Source organism: Petaurus breviceps, unplaced genomic scaffold, assembly GCF_028583685.1.
Source record: "Petaurus breviceps papuanus isolate PSGF00001 unplaced genomic scaffold, PetGlider_PUasm1.0 156, whole genome shotgun sequence".
NCBI lineage: Eukaryota > Metazoa > Chordata > Mammalia > Diprotodontia > Petauridae > Petaurus > Petaurus breviceps.
In genome coordinates, this window is record NW_027185720.1 from 7,817,774 (window position 1) to 7,836,164 (window position 18,391).

The following is an 18,391-nucleotide window of genomic DNA, read 5'->3' on the forward strand; positions in this document are numbered from 1 at the left end:
CCACACTTACAAGGGGTTGGAAAGCCATGCATGTCATCTTAGTTTAACCATGGTCTGAGCAACAAGTAGGATTTGACCCAGAAAAAAAAGGCCATTTCCTGCCAGGGGGCCTCCAACAAGCGCGGCCTTCATGCCTGGCCTCCAGTGTTCTGAGTTCTGCAGGCTACAGGACCCTTCATGAAAGCCGGATGCAGGGTGCTAGAGGTGATGCCGGCAGCCTGGGTCAGCATCCGTGCAGATGGCCTTGCTGCGGACTCTCGGACAAGGCTGAACAGAAGCTCCCTTGGTGGAGTTAATCGCCAGTTAGGGGCCAATGGGCACTTCACAAATATTGTCTTTCAATGGTCTCTTCACTGTGGGCAAAAGAAGTCACTGACTCACTTGCAATTAGCTGACCCGCCTGGCCAGAACTTTCCATGTCACAAGTAGCCGTGACAGGATCTGATTGTCACACGGAGGATATTTCAAGCCTCTTTTAAAGCTTGGTTGTTTTTTTCTTGTTTGAGCTCATGACCCTACCCATGGGCACAGCTGCTTACATTCAGCCAAGGACAGAAACCACAAATGTTTGTGCCACATTACCTTGAAGGAAAATGCTCCATCTGGTGGCAAGCAGCCTACGTGGGCAAACCTCTGCTGCAGTCCGGTCAGTCATTCAGTCAGTGGATGGGCACTCGCTCTGTGCTCAGTGCTGTGAATACAAGTACAAAGTGAAAGCCAGCCCCTGCCCTCAAGGAGCTTACCTTCTAAGGGGAAAGACATCCTACCCATCATGCACAGATCCTCCCAGAGTGGCTCTGTGGTAGCGTCGGTGGGGACAAAGTGAGGGTTTGAGCTGAGCTGAACCTGGAAGATACTAGGGATTCTGGGCCAAGACAAGGCTCAGATAAAGGAGCTACCAAGGTGAGGGAGGGGTCCTCAGTCCTCCAAGGCAGTGGCAGGGGAAGGGGAGCTCTGGCAAGGCTTCTGGCACATCCAGTGCCGTTTAATGTTACAACTATGTGTGTCCTCAGTGAGAAGTAGAGCAGCCCAGTGGCTTCACTAGCCTGGCTGCTGATGACCAGGGTGAATGCCAGTGCCTTTCCTTACCACCTACAGTATGGTAGGCTAGGAATCAACCCATACTCATTGATTGAGACATAGCTTAACCTCTCTGGACTTCTTAGGGGGTTGGACTCTGTGATTTCTAAGGTCCATAACAGCTCTAAAGTTGGCTCTCCTCCTCCCCTTCCTCTCCTGGCATTGCCATGACCAGAGACTAAGTCGCTGCTTGAAGGGGATCCTACCTGTCACGCCTACCAAGCCATAACAGATTGTGTCTGCCATCTGGGCCAACCTCATGAAGTCCAGGGAGTTTTGTTATCAAGTAGATGGGTAGAATGTAAGCTCCTTGAGGGTAGGGACAGACAATTTTTTTAGTTTTTGTCTTTGTACACCCAGTGTATGGCACAATGCCTGGATCATAGTAGGCACTTTAATAAATGTTTATCGAATTGAACTAATTTGAATTGGCTTCAGAGAGATGAAGTTTTGGGCCACAGCAACTCTCAAAGACCTACAGGTTTATGGTTTTTTTTGTTTTTGTTTTTGCTTTTTGGAGGGCAGTTGGGGTTAACTTGCCCAAGGTGACACGGCTAGTTTTTTTGTGTGGGTGTTAAGTGTCTGAGACTGGAACCGAACTCGGGTCCTCCCGACTCCAGGGCTGGTGCTTTACTCACTGCGCCACCTGGCCGCCCCCTTATATTTTTTACAGGGTTTCTTGTTGTTGTTTTTGTAATCTACATCAATGGTGGCAGTATCCACAGGGATAAAATTCCAAGTCCACCGAGTTCCCGAAGAGTGAGGACAATTGACCACATATTGTCTTAGGCAGAATTGCCAGGCTCTCCAGTTCATATGAGATGTGCTAGCTGGATTAGCACTCCCCCCTTCCAGACTTGGAGGCTGTGTAGGGCAGCAGTGAGGGCTGCTGAAATGACCTGATGAAGGACACACACCGTCTGTGCTCCCCGTCTCCGTTTGAAATGCCAAATGGGGACATCTCACTTTGTCTATCAGGTGCAGGGTGCGCTCCTGAAAAGACTGGCAAGCAGAAACAGGCTTTTGTAAGAGCACCAAGAAAGTGTCAGTGAAAGGTCCTCTTTGCAAAGTGAAGCGGCCATCTGTAATACCAGCCATCGCCCAATCCCTCATTTTCTTGTTTGGGGTTTTGTTTTCTGAAAGCCAGGTTCCCCTTGCAAAGGCTGCCCCACCACTGGAGGCTGGGAGGCTCGCTGGCCTGCCTTCTCAGTGGTCTCCTGCAGCTCCCTAGAAGCCACAATACATTAGTGATGCTGTCACAGCACAGAGCAGAAGGAAAAAGTGATCAGCCATCTCCCAGGGTTAAAGATCTTCTGTAGAGACCCAAAAGATGGGGTTTGCTCTTCTCCGGTCTCCTTGGCAACAGCCCTGATTGCCTCTCCCTGGTGCTCCTAATCTCCACCTACGCCCTCCCTCCTACCCAGCTGTTCACTTGACAGCATGGTTGCTGGGTCAGGTGGGCTTAGCCCCATTTGGGAATCCATTCCCAGAGTGGAGTCTGTCCTTTCAAGGTTGAGCCACTGGTGGCCAGTTTTCCATCCACCATCTTTGGCCCTAAGATTCTCCCCCCCTGCTTTCCAGGTTTTATCCAACCTTGGGCTTCTCTCACAGGGGAAAGGCTTGATTCCCTTTGGCTGCCTTGACTGGAAGAAGCAGTCATTGTTGTCATTCTCCCTTCCCTCCCTGCTGTCCAGGCTTCAGCCTGTCTGTCTCCCCTACAGGAGGTAGACCCCTACCTAATCTCTCTGGTCCCTACTTTCCAACTGTCAGAGGAGAGACAGATGGGGAACAGAAGAATCCCCACACAAGCGTTTTCCTTCCCTCCCTGCCTTCTCTCTACCCCGGATGATTATTGGCTCCCCTCCATATTGGGGTGGCCCTTAGCACAGCAAGGCTTATAGTTGTACCAGCTGGCATAAGAGTCTTCAAGGGGAGCCTGCACCTCCTCCCTCTCCTCTCCTCTGCTAGTTCTAAAAAAGGGCTGATTTGCATAGCTGTTGTGGCAGCAGAGGAAAATGAATGAGAGCGTAGCCCAGCAATGTCTATTGTCGTTAAAACAAATCTCTCCTAGGAACCTTCTCTCCTTGGAGCCATTTTCCCTCTGCCTCCGACCTTCACAAAAGCTCCATGATTCTCTAATCTTGGCCCCGTAGTCTTCCCTTTTCCTCTGGAACCCTTCTTTCCTCATCCTAACAGCAAGCCCTAACATTTGTCATTCATTACTCTGAAGCGATGACTGCCATCGCTTTAAACCAAACTATGGATCATCTCTAGCAAAAACCATCAGCAATAACTTCTGGACTGTTGATTCTCATCCTTTTAAAGCTTCTCTTTCTGCACCAGTTCATACAATAACTGAGGAAAACTAGAAAATGTGGTTTTAGACAGGGTTACTATATTTAATTTGGACATCTTATTCTTGAGAGTGGATGAAATGTGATCCGTTCCATAACTAATGAAACTCACCTTATCCATGTACCTTCCTTCAGATCCAAAACACTTTTCTCTCTTCCTTAAAGGCAGGACTCCTCATATAGTAGGCTAGGAGAAAGGAACAGGACTTTGCTCCTTAGAAGAACCAAATCACCAGGATTTCTTAGGCTGTGGATATGTTCCTCTGCTTATGGCTAATGGTTTTCTCCAGTGTCTTTTAAAGAGCCTTGATTTCCTCACTGCAGCATCCTAATATAATCCAATTTGAAACAGACTGTGGATGTGACCAACCTGGTTATTAATGCATAGCTTATGGTTTTAACCTTCTTTTTTTTCTTCTACCCTACCAAGTACCCTTTCAACAGCCCCACCTCCCGGATGGAGCCCTGTTTGATGAGCAGTGCCCCCAGACTACACCCGACACCAGTCACTCCCCGATGGCCAGAAGTACCGTCAGCCAACACATGCTACCCAAGCCCCCCCGTGCACTCCACAAGGTACGGAAGCCCCAGTGACATGTACACCCCCCTGACCACCCGCAGGAATTCTGAGTATGAGCACATGCAACACTTTCCTGGTTTCGCCTATATCAATGGAGAAGCTTCAACAGGCTGGGCAAAGTGAAAATGACTGGTATAGTATGAACCCATATTTAATAATAATAATAATAATTAATAATAATAATAATTAAAAATCCGACCAACCAACACCAGAAGACTCGATCTCTTCACCTTTTAGACCTCATGGGACTATACTTAGATGTCTGCTTTCCTAATAAACACGAAGCTGGGTTAGAACTGTCAATGAGTAAACCTTAGTTCAGAAACAGGACTCACTCAACTCCAGCATGGCAGTGTTCTGTAGGTCAGCCAGCTTGAACTATTTCTGTAGAGCACTGTCTTCAGGAGGCTAACCCATGGCTTCTCCCTCTGTCCCAAGACTGTGTCTTGTGTGGTGCCTAGCCCAATAAGCCACTCCTTTCCGTGTTGACAAACACTCTTTAGTCTCGAGGGATGGACACTAGAGACAGAATGGAGTCTTCTTCTATTTGGCAAATGCTCAGTTTACTGAGAAGAGAAGCCTCAATATTCATCCTTCATTTTACGTGTTGTCCAGTGAGCACTTGAGAGAGGTGTTCTGCAGAGTTCCGTGGTGTCCTTCTTTCTGCTACACCTGGATGGAACTGCATGATTTGGAACATGCATATTCTCCTAGACACCATTATTTGTGATAGCACCTGCATTATCTTTCATTGTAAACATTGTCTTGTTTGTGGGGGAATGGGGTGGAGAGGGGGGGGTTTGCACACGGCAGAAAGAGAGAGGGAGGAGAGAGAGAGAGAGAGAGAGAGAGAGAGAGAGAGAGAGAGAGAGAGAGAGAGAGAGAGAGAGAGAGAGAGAGAGAGAGAGAGAGAGGCCTGCTCTGTCCTGCCTTAAGTTGAAGGAAACTCTTCTACATGTGTTGGTCCCAAGTTTGCACAACTGCTATTGTCAGTCAGGGAAAGAAGGGAAGAAGAGGGATCTTGGATGTTTTTTGAGATCGTGGATGCTTGACATTGAACCATCACACTTCGGACAGGTTCATGTTGCAAATGAAGTGAAGCCGACTCAGCCTGGCCACACATCAGGGCTGATGAAGCCTCTCCTCATTCCTTCACGAGACTATAACACTTTCCGACACTTTGATAGGAAAAAAATATTTTGAAGATGTGCCTTTGAGCCCCTACTGTACCGTGTATGTGTGGAAACAAAGCATATCGTACTCCTGGGAGAACTTTCCATAGACTTTTTTTTTTGTCCAGTCGATAGTAATATGTGAACTTTGTTAGTGGTTATTAACATAGATTTTCCTTCTGTATTATAAAATGCACCGAACAATTATGGTGGACCTATTACCCTATGGGTAAGAAACACATAAGTGGAAATATGACATCAGCTGTTGTAGCAATTGTTGTGTAAATAAAATCTTTGATAGCACCACCCAGTGTGACATTTGTGTGTGACTGTGACTGTGATTGTGACTAAAATCCAAGGCAGTGGTTTTATTTGTGGAAGATATTTAGGGTTTCACACTCAAATAAAAAGAACTCCTGAGATTCAATAACGTCTTCGTTCTTCCACTTGTGTGAAGCATGAGCTGGTTTTTGTACATAATCCAGACAATCCTTTAGCTGGAGCTGCTCAAATTGTGGACAGAGAGAACGAGACAAAGCCATGCAGAAATGCTTCTGTTTCTGTCAAGATCTCTGAACACTACTAGGTCACAGGGTGTTACTATACTAATTCCTACAAAGACTGGGCATTGGCATCTATCCCGGGATGTGCCCAGAAACATTATCCACTAGACACACACAAAGCCTGACCTAATATTGTTACCTATTAGACATGTATTAGTTAATCTCATTCTTCTACACCAGGGCATCATAATGAGCTTCCCCTGTCTTAATAACCAAGGAGCAAGTGTGTTATTGGTCAGTTTCTGAAAACCACTCATTTTAAAAATCAAAGTAATTGAGAAGTATAAAAAAAATTCAAAGTCCTAAAACATTCATAAGGTTCAGGGGAAAAGCAAAACCCTGTTTCTCAATGTCAGGAAGTTCAAGTCCTGATTCTGACTGGTGATGGGTGTGTGAGTCTGGGCAAGTCACTAAACCTTGGTGGCTTCAGTTTCCTTATCTGTAAAATGGGGGGGGTTGGACTAGATGGGGTCCTTGTGAGCTCCATAATGCAGCTCTTCAATTACTAAGTGTGGGGTGGGGCTTGGGAAGGGAAATCACAGAAGCAAAATGATTAAGAGGTTTACTGAAAATTGCACAATCCAGGACCTTTGGCAGATCTGGAGCAAGAATTCAGAACTGTCAAAAATCACTCCCTACACCAGCCCTGGAGTCAGAAGGACCTGAGTTCAAATCCAGCCTCAGACACTTGATCACACTTACTAACTGTGTGACCTTGGGAAGTCACTTAACTCCAATTGCCTTGCTTCCCCCCACCCCCTAAAATCACTCCTTAGAAGGAAAAGAAACAAGCATTTATTAAGGGCCTACTATGTGCCAAGCACATAATGCTTAACAAATTTTATTTTATCTTAGCCTCACAATAACTCTGGGAGCTAGGAAGAAGGAACATGAATTCTGAAACCCATCATGGGAGATGTTAATATGAAACTTTTTTAAGGCTTTCAATTTCAATTGGAATTTTTTTAAATTCAACTCTGAAATACATTAAGATATCTGCACATAGAACCCACTTAATAGGTAACTGTGGATGATGAAGCGAGAGTACCTGTTTTAATTTCTTACTTTAATGAATTACCCTGGTGTTCCTCACCCACAGTAAGGCTTAGAAACATTTGCAATTTACAGTTTCAAAGGAGACTTTACTTCCTAAAACTTTGCTTTAAACCAAGAGACTAAAATCCATGCATGGTCCAGTTCTGAGGTTTTTTATTTAATTGTTGGGGGGGGGGGGTCATCTTCCCACCATATAATCCTTGCTATGCCTCAGTGAACAGTTTTTATGAGTTGCTGTGGTAAAAAGAAAATTGATCACTGGGGGACCAAATTTCTGGTGATGTGTCCTTTAACATCAGCTAGGTTAGCCATGAGATGACAGAATTAATCTGGAGCCATGCCTGGACTCAAAGCCTTCCCAACTTGGCATTGGGACTGCCGAGGTAAGCTTCAAGACCTCCCAGAGTGGCCCTTGATCCCAGCCATGATGCGGCATTAGAGAAGAACATTAATGACAGGGATTGCAACACCGTCTTACTAATTCAAAATCAATACGATGAACATGAGAGAATCCTGAGAATGAGGACATTCACAAAGGTGTAACTGATTACCACTAGTTCGGCAATCAGTTGTGAAGTCAATTGACTTTACAAAGATGGTGGATGGGGTAGACACAAAGAATGAGAAGCCATTCCAGCACCACCTGTGATAGTAATGGCAATTAAAGATTCCCCTGTATTGGCTTGGTTTTCAAATTGATTGTGTTAAAACCCAGAGCTTGTTAATCCCACCTGTGGGATCGGCTTGTTGATGTGAAAAGAAAGTCCTGAACTGGGAGGAGCTGGTGATGTAGATTTGGAGAGACACTAGAGAGAGGCAGAAGATCTTTTTGGAAGCAGCACCTCGTGGAGAGAGAGAGACTAAGAGAATTGCTGGTGGCCGCTTTGAATTGCCCTGGACTTTTGAGACCTGCCCCCTGAGCTGCCAAGGACTGAGGAGACATGGCTGTTTTGCTGGTACTTTGTCTGTCTGTTTTGATGTTATTTTGCCAGATTTGTCCACTGGTGAAAGACTGTCCTTTTGTTGAAGAAGTCCTGGAACCTGGCTGTTCGCTAAGAAGCCCTGAGACTGTCCTGCAGACAGAGAGTGAATACTGTCCACTGGCGAGGGACAGTGCTGTTGTTGCAGGGGTCTGGAGACTGTCCTGCAGACAGAATGAATACTGTCCACTGGTGAAGGACAGTGCTGTTGTTGCAGGGGTCTGGGAGCCTTTCTGTTGGTTCAGAAGCCCTGAAGAAGGATTTTCTTGTTGTATGTTTACAGAAATCCTGGGAGAGGGCTTTGCTAATGTATTCAGGGGTTCTAGGACTGTTCTACAGACAGAGGATGAATTCATGAAGGGACTGGCAATGTATCTTATGGCCTTGCTAAGCCTTGTCTCCCCAGGAACTAAGATTGCTGAGAACTTGCCTCGTGTCAAGATGAAGAAAAGACCTCCATTTGGGTATTAAGTGCTGTGTTTAAACTTGATGTAACTCTGGGGTAGATTCAATTGTGATCCAGGGGTGGGGAACTTTTGACCTTATGTTTGGAAACTAATCTCCATTTGAGAAGAGGGACTTTGTGGTGGACTAAATGAAGGTATAGCCTAGGGGTGGAGAAGTATTTAGAACAGGGACTTTGTAATTGATTGAATGATTGGAAGGTCCTGGGGTGGGGTAGTACTTGGAGATTATTTAATCACACTTAGTAAATGCTGTATTTGGAATGATGTCATGTTTTGATCTTCTCTGTTCTGGGTTTGTTACTGAATAAAATGGAGAGCACCTATGCTGGTATTCTGAACCTTGGGAAGTTGCCCTTCTTTTGGCATTACAGTACACCACCTGAAGGGGAAAACCAATGCTTTTATCTCTTAGCTCACTGTGAGGAGGTCAGTGACCATCAGAACCAGAGGAAGCAGCCAGGATTAGCCACCAACAATGGAAAGCTTTTGACTTTGGGACAGAAATGGAGTGTGCGGAGGGAGAGTTTGTCACTGGTAGCAGAGAAATCTCATGTACCTACCTTCTCTCCCTCTTATAATTAGATACAATTATATATTAGATACATGATGGTCAATAGGAACGGCTAACATTGGACTCAGGGTCAATCGAGGCATGCTCTGTACTTTCCTGAAAAGGTCCTTACTAGGTAGCCAGTAAGCATTTATTAAATACCTATTATGCTCCACCTTCTCCTAAGCAGAGTGGTGCAAGGAAAGGTAAAAGACAGTCCCTCAAAGAACTCAGAACCCAGTGGAAACATGAATTTCAGCTAGGATGACTCACCCACATGGCACATCTGTAGATGTGGCCTGGATAGGGGACCTGGGTTAGAATCTTGACCCTGTTTCTTAATACCTGAATAAACCTAAAAAGTAACACCTTCCCTGAGCCTTGGCTTCCTCTTCTATAAAATGAGGGGATTGGATCAGCCTCTCTCAAAGGGCCTCCCAGATCTAAATCAAGTGATCATGCAGTGGCTTTTATTAAGTACAGAAAACACTGTTTGGAATCAATGGGATTTAGCAGCTCAATCTGCCTTGGTTGCCAATGTGTGGTTAATGACAGGTGTGAGGTAAAACCCCAGAGTTCTTTTCACTTTCAGTGCTTGGCACTTAGTGATGCTTGTGGCATTGACTTTTTTGTCTTATAAGCAGTGTTTTGGAGCAATCTTTCATATGGTTGATGATACTTTGCATTCCTTCTTTTAAACGTTTCCGTTTCATACCCTTTATCTGCTTGTCTGTTAGGGAATAACAGACCTCTTATTCTGTACTGATTGGTAACTCAAAAGCTTGGGGCAGGGACAGAAAGCCTGTCAAACTCTTGTACATGGTTCTGTCCTTCTCTGATCCTGAATATGAACAATTTTTACTCCCTGAGATGTACTTCCAGAGAGGCTAAAGCCCACTGGGTTTTTCCTGTGTTTGTATTTCAGATGTAAATTGAGCAGATAAGGAGAACAAAACGGGAACTTGGCCTTCTCCAGTCATATCAATCCACAAATCAATTGAGAATCTTGCATTAAGGGCTTACTATGCATCAGGCACTGTGCCAGGCACTGGGAATACAAAGACAAAATAAGAGATGTGCTGCCTTCAAGGAATTTATATTCTTCCAGAAGAATCAAACATACACAAGTAAATCCTTTGAAAAAAAAAACAGAAAAGAAAAATATAAAAGCAACAAATTTTTCAAAACAGCTAAACATATAAATAAAAATTCTGAAAATCAAATACAAGATAAACAAAATTAAAGACAAAACATTTTGAATTGGTTAATAAATCTGGGAGCTAGTCTTTTAGGGAAAATGCACAAATTTGGGTAATCTGATGAGAGAGAGAGACAGAGAGAGAGAGAGAGAGAGAGAGGAGAGACAAAGAGACATACAGAGAGAAAGAAAGAGGAGAGACAGAGACACAAAGAGAGAGGAGACAGAGAGAAAAAGAGGAGAGAGAGATAGAGAGAGACAGAGAGAGAGAGGAGAGAGACAGAGAGAGAGGAGACAGAGACAGACAGAGACAGAGAGAGAAAGAGGAGAGACAGAGATACAGAGAGATCAAAGTGCCAATGTCAAAAATAAAAAAAGAACTAACAAGTGGGCAGTTAGATGGTGCCATGGATGGAGTGCCAGGCCTGGAGTCAGAGGGACTTCAGTTTAAATCTGCTTTCAGACACTTATTAACTGTGTGACTCCGGGCAAGTCACTTCACCCTGTTTGCCTTAGTTTTCTCATCTGTAAAATGAGCTGGAGAAGGAAATGGCAAGTCACTCCAGTATCTGTGCCAAGAAAACTCAAAAGAGGGGTCACAAAGAATCACACACAAATGAAACTGGGCAGCAAAAACAACAAGTAAAGATGAAATTTAGGGAATTGCTAGAAACAATGCCCAAATATATGATGGACAAATGTTGTCTTTAATGGATTAACACTCAGATTATAAGAATAATTAATAGGAGATTTACCCAGAATGCTCTCCCTCTTAGCTGTCTTAGTTCTTTCAAGACTCAGTCCAGATGCTGCTACAGGAGGCCTTCCCCCCAACCTCAACTTCCAATGCCTTCCCCCTGATATCTAAGTAATTTAGATGTACAGAATTATTTACAAATTGTCTCTCTCATGAGAATGTGAGCTCTTTGAGAGTAGGAACTGGTCCTTTTGCCTTTCTTTGTGCCACAACACTCAGTGTAGAGCCTGACACATAATAAATGCTTGTTTTGACTACCTGACCTACTATGTACAAAACACTGTGTTGACTGCTAGAGATACAGGAAGAAAACAGGACAGTCCTTGCACTCAAGAAGGTTATATTCAAGTAGGAGGAGATGATACTTAAAGATTTTAGCTACAAGTTAGATGGAAAGGCCCCAATGGCCCTTAGGTTGCAGTTTTAATAGAAAAAAGAAACAAAACTTTCACTTTTGTAGGTAATATGATGGTTCACTTAGAGATTAAACTATACATTAATTGAAACAACTAAACATTTCAGGAAAGTAGGAGAATATTAAATAAACTCACAAAATCACCAGCCTTTCTGTACATTACCAATAAAACCTAACAGTTGTAGACTAAGAAATTCCACTCAGAATTTCTACAGAATGTCTAAGATGCCTGGGAATTCACTTACCACTTACCAACATGCAAATAGAAATTATATGACTGGGGTTGGCTAGGTGGTGCAGTGAATAGAGCACAGGCCCTGGAGTCAGGAGGACCTGAGTTCAGGTCTGGCCTCAGACACTTGACACACTTACTAGCCATGTGACTTTGGGCAAGTCACTTAACCCCAATTGCCTTCCAAAAAAAAAGAAAAAAATTATATGACTACAACTACAAATCATTCTTTACAGAAATAAAGGAAAAGAAATAATTGGAAGAGAATTCAGTGTTCATGATTGGGCTGTGCTAAAATGTCAAAAACAACAATACTGTCTAAATCAAGTGCAATAATTTGGTCTATGACAGTTCTTCAGTTCAACAGAGTTAATTGGTTAAGTCCTCCAGGATATTTTGAGGTTTATGTTTATAATATTGTAGCTTTTAATGTGTAATTCTAGCCACCAGATTGTGGTTATCTAGATAATGGATAAGAACAAGTTTTTCTAGCCTGAAGTGACACATGCAGCATATTTGCTATTATTTCCATCATTGATCAACATCGATCTCTAAGTCCAAACACCTTAAAGATAACTCTTCTAGGTGTGGCTAGGTGGCGCAGTGAGTAAAGCGTTGGCCCTGGAGTCGGGAGGACCCGAGTTCGGTTCTGGCCTGAGACACTTAACACCTACACAAAAATACTAGCCGTATAACCTTGGGCAAGTTACTTAACCCCAATTGCCCTCTAAAAGGCAAAAAAAAAAAAGATAACTCTTCTGTTACCTCTTGTGGCAATGACTTGATCCTGAATTGCCTTTGTGAACCTCTCTGTTTCCACAAAGAAATCTTTATGACTCAGTTATTTGTTTGACTTTTTTGACATGTGTCTATCTATGTGTACATATGTGTATATATATATAGATAGGTATGTATTTAGGTATACACATATATAGAGACATAGATGTGTACATATATAGATGTATATATAGTCATATAGATGTGTATATATACATATCTGTAGGTAGGTAAAGAGATGAACATATATAGGTGTGATTATATAGGTGTATATGTGTATGTATATACACATTTGTGTGTACACCCATACACACATGCACACATACACACACACCTCCCTGCCTTTTTAAGAGGGCTCCTCCCTGAGGGTTCTTAATCCTTTTCTAGAACCAGTAAAACATTGTTTCATTTGCTTTTTAGCTTCCTGGCTGCTCCCCATCCTTTACATCCCGATTCCATTTGCATTTTACTCTACCCTTCCTCAATAGTGGATTCTCTTCAGCTGTTTCATCCTTCTAACCTGTCTCCTCTGCTCCAGTTCCTTGGCTGCATCTTTAGTATAGACAGCTTGACTGAGGTCCCTGGGGCTTCCTCCAAGGAGGTCACCACCTTTGTGCTTTCCAATCCCATTCTTCCCAATCACTTGCCAGATTTGGTTGCTGGTGATATGGGTGGAAAGGAAGGCTTGGACAAAGGGGATTGAGAACTTGGTAGCTGTTAGGGAAAGAGTTATGGGTCTCTGGAGAAGAGATGATAGAATTAGGACTGTCCAATTTTTTCCTCCCTTCATTATCTTAAACTCTCAAAGAGCCAAGAGAACTGTGGTTGCTTAATAGATGATGGGACAATTTCTATCTGGTCTACATGACCAAGTTGTGATGGTTCTTAGCTTCTCATAGTACCATCCATCTCCCTGAATGGCAAGTGAGTCACCCTAGATTGATGTGAATAAATTGCTCAGTTGATCCCAGTGGATCTTGATCCTAGAAGGGCCAACTGGGGAGCACATTGAATTAGAATATTGTAAATTTCTTGACCTGGAGGAAGTAGTGAAGTGGGCAGAAAGCTGACTACCTTAAGGGCTAGAGAGAAGGGACAGTAGGCTGTGCTGTCAACATAACCCAACCTGATACCAGAGATGGAAACTTACTTGGAACACCTGAAGGGCATCTGAAGGGCATACTCCCATGGGGTCAGAGATCAGCAGAACTAAAACAGAAGGGAGAAATCAGGAGCAAGACCCCTTAGGGACCTACATTCAGAGCTGATTGTAAGAAGGCCAAGCAGCTCCATCAGGAAAAGGGACCTCTGAAATTTTTTTTTTTTAAATTGGCCTCTGACTGGGATGCTTCTGACCACGAGGGGCAGAAGAGGACTTATGCCATCTACTGGGGAATTATGACCAATTGAATACGACTCAGGACGGTGGACATAATACATAATGATGATGCCTCCAGGCACTCACAACTGAGAACTCTAGGAGATAGCAACATGTAGGACCAATCCCAAGCAAAGACTTGAGGGAACTGAGCCTGAGAATGTTGACAAGGAGTGACCTCAAGAGCCTCAGTCAGAGACATGTACTGAGAAGCTATCCTAGAGGCGGTACCTGATGGGAATCTACCAAGAGTATGACTATAACGGACCAGTGCTAAGCAAGACTCTGGGGAAGACATTCATAGGGAATTGTGGTTATTTTCCATAAGCAATGTTGTGAGCCCTGTTTAATCTGATCTATAAACAAATCTGTTCCTTTGCTGATCCCTGTGACCCTTATGCTTGCTTACAAAGGGACTTGGTGACAACACACTGGGTGGTGTAAGATGGTAAAATTCCTGGTTGTTTGGGTGGGGGCAGCAAGCCAGAGAAATTTAAAAGTTGCTCAAAATGTATGTGGGGTTCCAGTGATACAAGGATTACAAGAATGATAAACGGGTTCTGACTTTGAGTATAGAGGTAGGAGATGTATCACTGGGGGCACTGGTTACAGAGAAAATACACTGGATTGTAAAGAGGCCTGGAGGCCACAGCAAACTGACCATGTGACCCATGGACAATGGGTCTTCTTTCTGGGACTCGATTTCCTCACCTGTAAAAGGAAGGGCTTAATTTAAAATATTTCTCTATGATTCTTTGATTTTAGGACTTTCTTCCAATGAAAGAGAAAGGCTAACTTATGAGGATTTGGCAGGACAAATCTTCAGGGAGCTTCCAAGCTGTGCCCATTAAATGAGGACGAGGTCCAAAGAATACTAGGGCATAGCAAACCTCTGTGAGGGCAAGAACCAAAATGCAAGATTTCTTTTTACAGAATTGAAACTTATTAAAGGTGAATAGAAAGTCTTTGACTCAGAAATGGCTCTGACTTGGACCAGATACTCTGGAGGGATAGACTTATTTCATATGATATTATCTTTTACCACCCCCACCCCCTACCTTAGGATCACAGATTTAGAGCAGGAAGCTATTTCAGAGGGTATAAAATCCAGTGCCCTCGTTTTACAGATGGGGAAACTAAGGCTCGTAGAGATTAAGTGACCCACTCAGGGTCAATGTAGCTATGAAGCATCTGGGGCAGGATTCTCCTGAATCCAAGTCTGGCATTCTCCCCTCTATGGCATATGGAGTCTTCCTTTTCACTTCTCCCCTCAGTCTCCCCTCCATCCTTCTAAGCTGTTTTTCTACTTCAAAATCACCTTTGACAGAAGTAAGTTAGGGACTTGGAGAGTTGCAGAAATTCAGGAAAATGTCTTATAGGCTGGAGAGAGTCCATTCCTATGCTGAACACTCCCTGATCCCCTCCTCCAGATCTGGAATTCGACAACATTCTGAAAGAGCTGCCTTACAGTTCCCTTCCTTGGGCTCATTTATCACTGTCCAGAGAATGCTACAAACCAAGGTCTTATGAAAGAGTGAAATTCAACCATTAATACAAGGAACAGGAACGAAAGAATAATGATATAATATAGCATAACAATTACAATATATATGACATAATATAATATAATGTAACGTAATATAACATAACAGCATAACTCTCCCTGTCTGTTTCTCAATTTCTGTCTTTCTCTGTCTGCATCTCTGTCTCTGTCTTTCTCTCTGTCTCTCTTTGCCTCTCTATCTCTGTCTGTCTGTCTCTCTATATATACAGTGTGTGTGTGTGTGTGTGTGTGTGTGTGTGTGTGTGTGTGTAGAATTAGATCACTTGATTTTTTTTTTATTAGCTGGTAGAAAAAGGCCCAGTGGGAAGAAGCAGTGGGCAGCACCTTCATTCCAATGAAGTCACTTTTCTAACAGGCTCCCTCTTGCCGGGAGGGTCACTACCCTTTGACAGCTGTGGCCTCTGACCCCCACCAGTCTGGCCAGGTCTGCCACTGGGACCGACCCTGAAGCCCATGGAGTTCCCATGCAGGCCCTGAGCTCGAGTTGCCTAGCATGCCAGAAGCTGCTGGGATGCAATGCACTGAAAGGGTTCGGCTGGTCTCTGGCCCTGGCTGCAATTAATTCTGTATTCCTTTCACTAGAACGTAATCCTTCATATGCTCCCCAACAAGAAGATGAAAACGTGGCAATGATGAATGACAATTATCTTTTGTCACTGCCACCTCTGCTTAGGTTGGAACCTTAAGATTTTAATCAAATGTTGGTAAGTCAATTAGTACTCTGCTGCCAGGGAGGGTGAAAATGTGGGCTGGGCATGACTGTTTTCTCTTTTATGCAAAGCCCAGGGAACCTCATTTAGAAAGCGCTGGGGGAGGGGTGGGGGGGACTCCCAAACATTCAAAACTCATCCACCCCCCAGCACTGGCCACAGCTGCCAATGGGCAGGGGGTGATGGATGAGCCTGTGGCCCCACAGCGTACACAGAAGCAATGACTCCTGGGAAGGAGGGCCAGCAGCCACTCTGAGGGACTCCACCCCCACCCCACCACAAGGAGGCTTTGCCCAGACCTTCTCCTTGCTGTTCTTCATGGGACGGGGCAGGGAGCGGGGGAGGGAAACCCCACTTCTATGGTACCTCTGCTTCGTCTGCCTGGGCTTGTTTCTGATCTTTGACCTTGCTCGATGTTTTTGTATTCTCCATATTTGTCCTAACTGCAATAGAGTATTCCATTCATTACTATAGCACAAATGATTTAACCATGTTTCTATTGTTGGAAACTTGGGTTCAGGCTTTTTCAGTTATACTTGTGAGGGTTGGTGCCTCCCCCTTCTGATCAATTGAGAGGAACTGAGGCCCTTTGGGAATGTGCTGCAGATCCTTCCTCCTCTCCCTGCCCTACACATTGGCTTTCCTGGCATCAAATACTATATATTCTTGGCTGGGCACAAGTCCTGTCTACACACATGCACACACACACACACACACACTTATTGCATTCGAGATAATAATCATTGAAATGTATATGAAGGATGCAGTGTGAGTGCTTGTAAATGTCACCAGCCTGAGAGTCCAAGATGAGCCTTTTGGTCCAGGCTCTGTCACTATGTGGCTTTGAACAATCACTAAGCATTTATCAAACACCTACTGTGTGCCCAAAGTGGGGCAGGGTCTGGTACAGAGCTCCAAGTGGTTCAGCTTCCATTCCAGTGGGGGAATATATAAGCACATACAGTGACAAGTAGAAACCACAGATATGACAGACATGAGCTAGGTGGAGTGGGGGATGCCCAGGACAAGATGCATTTGAACTGAATTTTAAACCAAAGAAGGAGGTGAGGAGGGAACATATCCCAGCCTGAGGATGGATTGGATTTGGATTCACACTTGGGAGGAACTTCAAGGAACATCTTAGAATAAGTATCAGTATCGAGTCTATGGGGGGCAAATGTTGTGGAGACATTCACTTAATGTCCCCTGGCCTCAGTTTCCTCATCTGTAAAATGAGGATGCTGGAGTAGCTGGCCTCTTATATTTTTTTCCAATTCTAGATCCATGATCCTAGAAATCTTTTTTTAAAAGTGAACATGAAATAGTGAAAAGTGAAGTGAGCAGAACCAAGAGAATATTAGTGTAATAGCAATCTTGTTTTAAGAATGGCTCTGAGTGAATTAGTTATTTTGTCCATCATAAATACCCAAATTAACTATAAAGTACATATGAAGAAAGAAGTGATCTACATCCAGAGAAATGATCAGTAGAAGTATATAGAGAATAATTTTACATATTTGTGTCTAATGGTAGCCATCTTTGGGGGGGGAGGAAGAAAAAAAGGAAATTCATATGATAATTCTGTTGTATATTTGAAAGAAACAGCAAATTGTGCATGGTAGAAGTGCAGTTTCATGTACAACTATCTTTTTTATTGTACCATGTTATGAAAATGCTTGCGTTATCCATAAATTAAAATCAAACACAATTTTAAGTGAACAGCCATTTCATAAGGTAAAATTTTATCATTTGTTTTGCATTTTGAAAAGCTCTTTTAAAAGTGTAATTATTGGACCCCAAGAATTGCAGTCAATCTACTGGAAAACAGATCCTTGGAATGCAGTCTCTAGGTGACTCTTTCCAAAAAGTGTCTTAGGTGGAGTAAAGAAAGTCAGAGCCTAGTCTATTCATTCCCTTAGTATAGTCAGGAGGCAGCTTTTATACCTAAATAAAGTCATTAATAAGCATTGCTTACATTGCTGGGAACAAAGTGGGTACTCAGAGTCTTAATGAATTACATCTTGTGATTAATCAGCATGGTAAAGTATGATAGAGAGGAAATAAAATTAGATCAGCAAGAAAACCAACCGCTTTTTAATATGTTAATGTAATGTGACTGGTTCATGTGGCTTGCAAAGAGGTCAAAATAGACGTCTTTAGCATCCCCCTGACCCCTTTCTCCAAGGGAGACTGATTCTTGCCAGAGGCTGGCCACTCTGCTGTCCTTGGAGAGAGAGGGTGCAGGGCTGGAGTTATACCTGGCTGTTCCCTTAAATATTATTAGTCTAGGGGAAATTACTACAAAGGTCAAGCACAAGGCCTGATCACCATTAACGTGGAGGGGGGGGCCCCAAGGTTTGACTCCCATCCCACCAAATATGAGGTCTACAATGAACACACAAAGCAAATGGCAAAGAAGACCACTTATCCAGGTCAATAGCAAAACAGAAATTGGAGAGAGAGTGTATGTGTGTGTACATATGTATGTGTATTGTATATGTATGTATATGTATACGAGTGTGTATACACATATACATATATACAGCAGACCAGGGTGG

The 18,391-nt window shown here is 43.5% G+C and overlaps 1 protein-coding gene across 1 annotated transcript in view; it reads left to right on the forward strand.

Moving 5' to 3' along the window:
- Window positions 1-4,137, forward strand: part of RFX4 (regulatory factor X4) — a 49,527-nt gene extending 45,390 nt beyond the window's left edge. The window contains exon 13 of the mRNA XM_069082173.1: window positions 3,865-4,137. Within this exon, the coding sequence (XP_068938274.1) occupies window positions 3,865-4,137 (273 nt within the window). The remainder of the gene's footprint in view (window positions 1-3,864) is intronic.
- Window positions 4,138-18,391: the final 14,254 nt, after the last annotated feature.